At 47.1% G+C, this 9620-nt stretch overlaps 1 protein-coding gene across 1 annotated transcript; it reads right to left on the reverse strand.

The window, feature by feature from the left end:
- Window positions 1–1457: 1457 nt before the first annotated feature.
- Window positions 1458–3303, reverse strand: FAM181B (family with sequence similarity 181 member B). Its single transcript, XM_025357385.1, has one exon. The coding sequence runs from the start codon at window positions 3173–3175 to the stop codon at window positions 1892–1894; it is 1284 nt and encodes a 427-aa protein (XP_025213170.1). The 5' UTR covers window positions 3176–3303; the 3' UTR covers window positions 1458–1891.
- Between the last annotated feature and the right edge of the window lie 6317 nt (window positions 3304–9620).

Raw genomic sequence — 9620 nt, forward strand, 5'->3', positions numbered from 1 at the left:
TTGGAAGAGATTCAATAGACATTAGCTTTCTGGAGTTGCAAAAGTTCTTATCACCATTAACAGTACTCCTTGCTCTATTTCCTGTGGTGCTTTCTTAAGAAAGGCTTTATTCAGAAGAAAGTGACTTGGTGATAGCATTTAAAGTTGCATCTACCATTGGTTAATACTCATTTTTTTCCAGAAATTCTTTTCTGAAAATATCACAAGACTTTTGATGTGTGCAACCATGAATCTGGATTTTTACATCTATTGCAGTAACACTCGGTTTTCGACTAACTCACATCCAGGTATTCCTGCAATCAACCCTGGGTGCCTTGAAGCCAAGCAGCTCTCCTTTGCAGCATCATCTGAGCCTTTCGCTCAGATTTTCTGGGCGTTGCTCTCTTCATGCCTTTCTCTCGGCAGGTCTACAGCACCAAGGGTTCCTCTTTTCCCTCCAGCTGCTCACTTCCCACCAGTCTTTCCTCCCCACCCCTTAACCATCCTGATGGTGCCATGTGTCCTCTCTGCCACATTCATGACTGGTAAAAATATTTCTTTTTCCCCAAATCTCCCTCGGACAACAGATCATACTCCTCCCTGCAGAGTCCCTTCAGATTCCATTCATCAAACCTGCTATTCAGGGAATAGAGACTCCTTTGGAAACTTCACATCCTTCTCTGTGTCCTTCCGTGGGGACGGTGTGGGTATAAGGACTGAGGACACACAGCAAGGCAGAAACCAACAGAGGTGGAGGGGGAGCTGTGGAAGGAGAGAAGGAGGGATGGTAAAGAGGGTGTACAGCTTGTAAGGGAAAGGGCAATCACCAGGCAAGTAGATAGGCAAAAAAACAAAACAAAACAAAACAAAAAACAAAAAAAAAAAACCAGCATGGGACTCACAACTCTGTTTCCATGTGTAGAAACCATTTGTGTACACACAGCAGAACCAATTAAGCACCGCCACAGCCTCAAGACACTTTATTTCCCCCTGAGCTACCCAACCAGCTGTGGAGTAGAAGAACATTACCGTCCTCACCCTCTTAGATCAGGAAACTGATACAAAGAGGTTACAATTTGCCCAATCTCTCCCTCCCAAAGTGGCTGGAAAATGGGGGAAAGACAGGAGAGAAATGGAACCCAGGTTTGCCAAATTTAAGTCTCCTACAAAAGAGATGAGCAAGAAAAGCTGGCCGAAAGAAATAGAGCAATGAGAGGCCAGGCAAAGAAAGAAGGAAAGTAAGCACTGGGACTGATAAGGGTGGAAGGAGATGGAAGCAAGAAGCGGGCGGGAAAAAAAAAAAAAAAAGAAACACGTTAAAGTGTGACAGAAGAGAACCCTACCCAAGGACCAGCAAAGGAGGTCAGCAGCGGACCACCGGCCTCCGGCCTCAGCCACAGGCTCACCTAACAAAGCTAAGGGACCAGATGAAAAACCGTCCTGTAAGAAAACACCCAAATCAATAAGTCTCCGCTCCATTCTTTTCAATATACGCTTTAATTCAAAATGCACTCAAGGAGAGGGAAGGGAGGGACTAGGACACTGTTTAGAAGGGGCAATTACACTAAACACACTGACCTTCGCTGAAAAATAGAAAAGACAGGTGGCTACAGAAGCCAGCTCTTGCCCCTTCTGCCGTTCCCCACCCCATACCGTCTTGGTTTCTTGGCTCCTCTGGTCCAGTAAGAACCTACCAACGTGTTTGGTTTTGTTTTAACACGTGAGGTTGTGATTAAACAATCCCCAACTCCTCTTCATCTCTTTTTTCTGAAGTTGCTTTTATTAACTGAATTTTTTAAAATCCGGTTTCATCTCCACGTGTATTTTCCACCGTTCTTTAGATTTAGCAGAAACCCATGGAGGCGCGGCGCTCTCCACAGCCGTCTCTAATGGAGGGAAGGGTGCCTCCAAGTCAGTCCCGGTGCGCCCCCTCCTCCCCCGGCGCCCCTTCCCAAACCGCGTCGGGTCTCCAAAGGCTGGAATAAGCGTTGCGGCTGTAGCCCGCGCTGTAATCATAGGACACCTGATGGGGCGGCGGCGGCGGCGGGGGCAGGGCGCAGTCTGGAAAGAAAGGGGAGAAAGAGGCCAAATGGCCCGGCCCGTCCTCCCCACCGGGAGAGTCCGCAGCGGCGGGGTACAGCGGGCGCAAGGGCTCGTTCAAGGTCAAGCCGCCGCGGGGGGCAGTCAGGGGGGGCTTTTTGGTCGGGGGGCAGCCCGGGACGCTCCAGGGCTCGGGGTACAGTAGGTTTCCCACCACTGCGGGCGCCGGGTCAAAGAGGCCGGACTCCAGCTCCGGGGGTCCCCGCAGTACGGAGGCTCCGGCGGGGAACACGTCGAGAGGCTCAGCGGCCAGCAAGACGGCCGCCTCGGTGCCGGCGCCGTAGTCGGGCCCCAGCAGCTCAAAGAACTCCACGGCCTCCGCGCCCTTCTCCAGGTCGCCCAAGCTCACGTCCGGCCCCGACGGGCCACACCCGCCGCCGCCTGCCCGGGACGGCTCCGTGAAGAAGGACGGAGGCAGATTGCGGGCCCGCAGTGGGACCTTCCTGGCCCCTGGGACCGCCGTGGCCCCCGCGGGGCCGGCCGCGTCCCCTCCGGCGCCCCCAGTGCCCGCACCTCCTAGCCCGGCCACCGGTGCAGCCACCGCACCCCCCGCCGGCTCGGCACCCCCGGGGACATGGCGTAGAGAGTCGAAGAGCGCGGCCAGACTTCGACTTTGCAAGCTGGCGGCCGCCGCGGCCTGAGACGCCTCCCGCCGGGGGACAGCCTTGCCGTGGGCCGGGGCCGCGACTGTCGGGGCGCTAGGGGCGGCCAGCGGCCGTTTGGCGGGCGTGTCAGCGGCGCTCGGGGAGGGCGGGCCGGGGGGCACGGCGCCCATGAGGCCGCTGCAGCGCTTGATCTGCTTCTGCAGGTACTTGCGGTGGTTCACCTTCCGCTTCGACTTGCCCGGCTTGTCCAGCGCCAGCTTGATGTTGCTGGACGCCGAGTCAATGAAGCTGAGTAGATCGCGGGTGGCCTCGCGCACGTCCCCTCCTTCGGCTCCCGACAGCAGCGCGCCCGCCGGAGCCCCGGTCTCATCGTCCTCGAAACAGCAGCCCTTGTCCAGGGCTCCGAAGGCGCCCCCTAGCCCGTCCGGGGAGCCCCCGAAGCCGAAGGGCACGAAAGGGTGCGTGCTGAGGAGCGCCGCCTGCACCGCCATCGCCGCGGCTCCCGGGCTGTCCGCAGCGCTACCAGTGCGCCCCCGCCGGCTCCTGCCCGCCGCCCAGGCCCGGCTCCCGCCCCGGCGCGGCGCGCGCGGCGCAGCCTACCAGCTCCGGGCCTGGCTCGCTGCGCGGCCTCCCAGGGGAGCTCATTAGGTCTTGTAAGCAAGGGGCGGAGGGAGGGAGCGCGCGGCGACCGCCCCGGTGGTGCAGGGGAGGGGCTTACTTAGCCTGGCTTGGAGGGGCGGGGGGTCGCTTTAGTTTTCTGAGCTTTCTCAAGCTCAACGCCTTAACCCCTTCGTTTCCCTTTGCTCCGCGGCGTTTCTTTTGACTCCTCCAACCGCAAGGGGTTAGGAAGAGATAGCTGGTCCTCAAACTCCAGCTCATGCCGTGAGGCCGCTGCAGGGCTTGATATGCTTCTGCAGGTACTTGCGGTGGTGCCTTTCCTGAGGCAAGAAGGCAGGAGTCTAGAGACGTGGGGTTTCAGTCCAGCTGTATAACAACACCTACCAGCTTCTGGGCGCTTGCTTCTGCCAGGCGCTGTCCATCTATTATCTCATTTAATCCTTGAACAACAGCCCTGTGAATTACATGTTATCACCATTCAACAAATGTGGACACTGCGTCTCAGGGAGGTTCAGTGAGTTGGCCAAGGTCAGATCTAGCCCAGTCTGACTCCAAAGCCATTCCTAAGCCCCTGACAATGCTTGCGTCCTCTCTTGCCCTTGCCTTTCTCATCTGTAAGATGGGGGAGGAAAATGAGTATTTCTTAAAGCTCTAGACCTGATCCTAAGGTTCTAACCTGAGTTTTCCCAGGATTCTCAAGCCCAGTGCTCTTTCTTCTTGACTGTTTGCCGCTTGATTGTTATGAGTAACAATTGGCTAACAGTAAATTGAGGCCAGCAGTGGCCCATCTTTTATTAATACATGGCAGGAGGCAGTGGAGAAAGGAGTCAATCTGGCTAAGTCCCCTGTTGCTTGAGAACACCGTGTGTGTATAAAACTCTCAGCATGTTAGAACAAAACACGGATTGGAACCTCTCCCCTACCTGTCATACCATTTAGGTTATCCTGGAATTTTCGTTGCATTTCGAGAATCATCTTGAAGTTCACTTAAAACTAATTTCACCTGGGCAATCCTTTTGGGCTAGATAGAGAAAATGAGCAATAAGGTCATTTTCATAAGAAATTCAGAAAAGGGTTGGATTCTGGTCTTAGCCACCACTCAAAAACCTCTTGACTTAGGTTGAAATCCTTGCTCTGCTGAGTTCATGGCTTTAGACAAACCAGCGTACTCTCTGTTTAGCTTACTCATGTTAAAAGCAGGTAAAGTTGCCCTCCCCACAGGGCAACTGTGATGTTTAAATGATACATTATTCCATAGCCTGGATGAGTATTCACCCTTACTTCTCTGAAACACAAAAAGGTGACCATATTCCCTTATGTGTCTTCTGGATCATAGGGTGTACATGAGCATTAAGTGAGATCACAGATGCTTCTCAATTTATGATGGAGCAACATCCTGATGAACCCATCATAAGTTGAAAATATTGTAGGTTGAAATACATGTAATACACTGATCAATCCTTTGTAAAGTTGGAAAATCATAAAGTTGACCCATCATCAGTTGGGGACTGTGTCTATGAAAACACTGTGTGCGTGATAGTGTTCTCTAAATAAGTTACTCTAGTTTAGATGCGGAGCTTGTGTAGGAGAGAAATAGACCATCTCTTTCAAAACTCTTTTCATTAAGCCTCCTTTTGTAGATGTAGTGAAACCATTTTTGAACACCATGAGGGCACAGCCTTACCAAAGAAAAAAGGCCAGATGGGCCATCAGAGACATGCAAATCAAAACCACAGTGAGATACCATCTCACACCAGTTAGAATGGCGATCATTAAAAAATCAGGAAACAACAGGTGCTGGAGAGGATGTGGAGAAATAGGAACACTTTTACACTGTTGGTGGGACTGTAAACTAGTTCACCCGTTGTGGAAGACAGTGTGGCGATTCCTCAAGGATCTAGAACTAGAAATACCATTTGACCCAGCCATCCCATTACTGGGTATATACCCAAAGGATTATAAATCATGCTGCTATAAAGATACATGCACACATATGTTTATTGTGACACTATTCACAATAGCAAAGACTTGGAACCAAACTAAATGTCCATCAATGATAGACTGGATTAAGAAAATGTGGCACATATGCATCATGGAATACTATGCAGCCATAAAAAAGGATGAGTTCATGTCCTTTGTAGGGACATGGATGAAGCTGGAAACCATCATTCTAAGCAAACTATTGCAAGGACAGAAAACCAAACACCGCATGTTCTCACTCATAGGTGGAATTGAACAATGAGAACACTTGGACACAGGGTGGGGAACATCACACACCGGGGCCTGTCGTCGGGTGAGGAGGGGGAGGGATAGCATTAGGAGATATACCTAATGTAAATGACCAGTTAATGGGTGCAGCACACCATGGGTGTAACAAACCTGTATGTTGTGCACGTGTACCCTAGAACTTAAAGTATAATTAAAAAGAAAGAAAAAAGGCCAGATGAACATTTTTCATTTAGAAGATGAAGTAGCCACTTCCCAAACCCACATAGCTGAGCCAAACTTTTTATTTTAAATTCGAGTTGGCTCAATTATTATGGACTTTTCATTTGAGTTACACACAACATTTTGTCCTCCATGACTGAACTGTCTGTTTTACTCTTGGTGGCATTCACATTCAGAAAATTGTGCAGACCTGTCACTGATTTGTGCTTCTTACCCTCCAGATGTGGATGTCAGCACTGCCCTTCCCCTTTCCAACAGGGCCATTCCATAGGCTTCCAGGTCTGGCAGCCAATAGCACTAACTGGTTTTGTTGTTGTTGTTGTTGTTGTTGTTGTTGTTTCACCTTATGTCAACGGAGCAACTGTCTTACAAGTCCTTGGACACCAATTGCACAGTACTCTACATTTAATTGATATCTTAGTTTGAAAAAACTCTTAATCGCCAGAGTTATCTAAATCCTAAAATCATATTCGAAATAAATGGAATATGAAAAGGTTCATATGTAAAAGTCTCTCTTCATTTCCATTGGAGTTCTGCACATCAAAGTTGATTTGAAGTTAGATGAAGCCAGGATCAAATTCTGGCCCTGCCTATTGCTATTGAACTGCTTAGACAAGTCAGTTCATCTTCCAAAGTCTCAAGCTCCTTATCTGAAAAAAGGGAATGGTCATAATTGTTCTCAGGGTGAGAATTACATGATGTAACAGGCAAGTAATGCCTCTGAATCTTACTTTTCTCATCTGCACAATGGAGATAATCTCAACTCCTCAAGGTTGTTGTGAGACAGTATATATAAAAGCACCTGACCCAAAATAGCAGTTCAACAAATGTCCATGTTCTTGATTCCTTAGGCCCCACTCATTCCTTACCAACACATTAGCCTATGAAACCAGCATCATTTGTCCTTTCCCTCAGCAAAGTGAGTGACTATTTTCAAATGCAAGAGAGCAGCTATACTTGGGGGTTGTAGAAACTTACAAAAAGACAATGAAATATAGGAGAGAGCGTGCTAAAACTGGAGCCGGAGACTGATACTGGAGTCCAGTCCTGCCTTTATTATCTGACTGCCTATGGGAAAGTCACTTAACCTTCAGGACCTCAATGTTCCCATCTATAAATGGGGAATAATAATGTATCCTATTTTATAGGGCTGTTGTGAAAATCAATAAGATAATGGAAATTAAAGCTTTTGTAAACCATGGAGCTCTATATACAAATATAAGAAATTCATGGTTTAGAAGTTCTATAACCTGATTCACAAAATCGATCCTTACAAATAAATATCCATCCAGTCACTGATTTTTTTTCCAACAGAAAGATATTGACACCCACAATGTGCTCAGCACTATGCTAGTACTGGGGATACAGAGATAAGAAGCCATGATTTCTACCCTTTGGGTGGAAAGACAAACGTGCAAACAAACCATTGTAATATAATGTGATACATGTCTCAATGGAAGTAAAAGGACCCTCAAGTGTGCCCACAGGAGTTGGAGAAGCCTGCATAGACATGTAGCATTTGAGCTAAGACTTAAATGATATATCTGACTAAAGCAAACACACAATATCTCTGGCAGAGAGAACAGCCTGGGCAGAGGCATGGCTAAATGAAATCAGTGCTGTTTATGGAAGAATTTAGGCAATAGGGCAACAAAGAGCAGCTTCTGCTTGAAGTAATTCTATACCTGAGACCAAAATAAATCCTTAGAGCTTCCACTGTCCAATGAAATTGTACATATAGACCCAGCCTCAGGGCCTTGGCTGCTTTTTCCCTTGATCTCCTTTCCTTTGGGGAAGAGCTCTATCTGGAACAAAATTGGTTTCAGTAAAGTTAGTGGCCAGCTCTTGCCAAGCCCATCAGTCCCTCCTCCTACTCCCTGAGTGAGCACATTCATTTGAGTGGCTTTGACATCAATACATTTCACTTCCTACAGAGCAGAGGGACCTGGCTCCAGCCTGCAGTAGGGGCTCTCTGCAGAACTCCAAACTAGAGCTCTTTCACCCCAGTGACGCTTAATGCTGTGCAAGTGGGATTAGTCTCCTTGGGAACCAAGTCCCCCAGGGGCTCAAGGGCTGAACTCGCCCCAAACCGTTTGGGAGAATTGAGATTTCATATTGTTCTTTTACACTTGGATTTCAGGACATTACTTAGACAAAAGCCCACCTGAGAGCTGCCTCCTTTCTTGTGGGTAAATATAGCAGCAGGATCAAAAGCTGACTTACTTATTTTGTTTTCCTCTTTTGTAACTTTAATCATATTCCCTGCAGGACAATCTTAGCCCTCAGAGATGTCAGGAATGCACGTTCATGATGAAAGAAATAATTATGCATCTGTTTTTCTCTCTCTTCCCAAACCAATTTCCTGTCATTCATTATTTTTAAAATCTCAAATAAAGCAAATTAATTCCTAAATTTTACTGCACGATTTATAAAGTATCATTATTATCACAATACAGTGTTACCTTACAAACTGTGCACCCTCAAAAATGTCTCTTGTTTTCTTTCTTATCATTTTCCCCTGCAAACCAGATTCTACTAACACTGGATTTTAATTTATGTCTTAAAATATTAGATGTTATTCTGGTTATCTATAGTTATATAACAAATTACTCCAAAACTTAGTGACTTAAATCAACAACCATTTTATTATATCTCACAATAATATGGGTAAGTAATTTGAGCAAGAGCTGGCTAGGTGATCCTCCTGGTTCATGTGACGTTGGCAATGACTGGCCTGGAGGATTCCACATGGCATCATTCACATGACTGCACCTGCGCCTGCATATACTGGGCTCTCCAGTATGTTGGTCTAAGAGTACTCAGACTTCTTATGTGGAGCCTCAGGAATCCCAGAATCAGTGCTGTAAGAGGCCCATATGGCACCTGCCAGGCTTCTTATGACCTAGCCCAAGAATCCCCAGAATGTTGCTTTCATGACTTTCTATTAGTCAGGCAAGTCATTTAGGCCAGCTCAGATTCAAATGAAGGGAAATAAGAATTCCTTATAATTACCTTATAAGGTAAGGGAAATAAGAATACTCCTTAATGGATGAAACGACAAAGAATTTGTTTGATATGTCTCTTAAATCTCTTTTAATCTATAGCTATATACACACACTGCTTTGTTTTCTTTGTGATTTGTTTGTTGAAGAAACTGCATCTTTGTCTTGTCAACCTTCCCACATTCTGGACTTGGTTGGTTGCATCTGTCTCTATGATGCCACTTAACATGTTTCTATGGTCTATGTGTTTCCTGTAAATGAGAAATAGATGTAGAGGCTTGATCAGATTCATGTTCTTTTTTATGCTGTTTTTTATACATGCTACAATATGTGCAATAGTTTTGGAATAACAATGCCAATATTCTTACAAACAACACAACTACTACAAACAGTTTAATTCCTTTTTCTTGGTCATTCCCATTTTTTGTCTTCAAAACCTATTCCAATAGGGATGAACAGTCCAATTACTATGTTTCAAACTCACTTTAAAAAACTATCTCTGGTTGGCCGAGCATTGTGGCTCACGCCTGTAACCCCAGCACTTTGGGAGGCCGAGGCGGGTGGATCATGAGGTCAAGAGTTCGAGACCTGCCTGGCCAACATAGTGAAACCCTGTCTCTACTAAAAAAATAAAAAATTAGCTGGGAGTGGCTGCGCACGCCTATAGTCCCAGCTACTCAGGAGGCTGAGGCAGGAGAATCACTTGAACCTGGGAGGCAGAGGCTGCAGTGAGCTGAGATTGTGCCACTGCACTCCAGCCTGGGCGACAAAGCAAGATTCCATCAAAAAAAAAAAAAATTATCTCTGATTATGCCACCCCTTCAATGCACAATCAGATTCACTTGTTTTACTTTGCTTTTTATGAAAA

This window comes from Theropithecus gelada, chromosome 14, assembly GCF_003255815.1.
Source record: "Theropithecus gelada isolate Dixy chromosome 14, Tgel_1.0, whole genome shotgun sequence".
NCBI classification, from domain to species: Eukaryota; Metazoa; Chordata; class Mammalia; order Primates; family Cercopithecidae; genus Theropithecus; species Theropithecus gelada.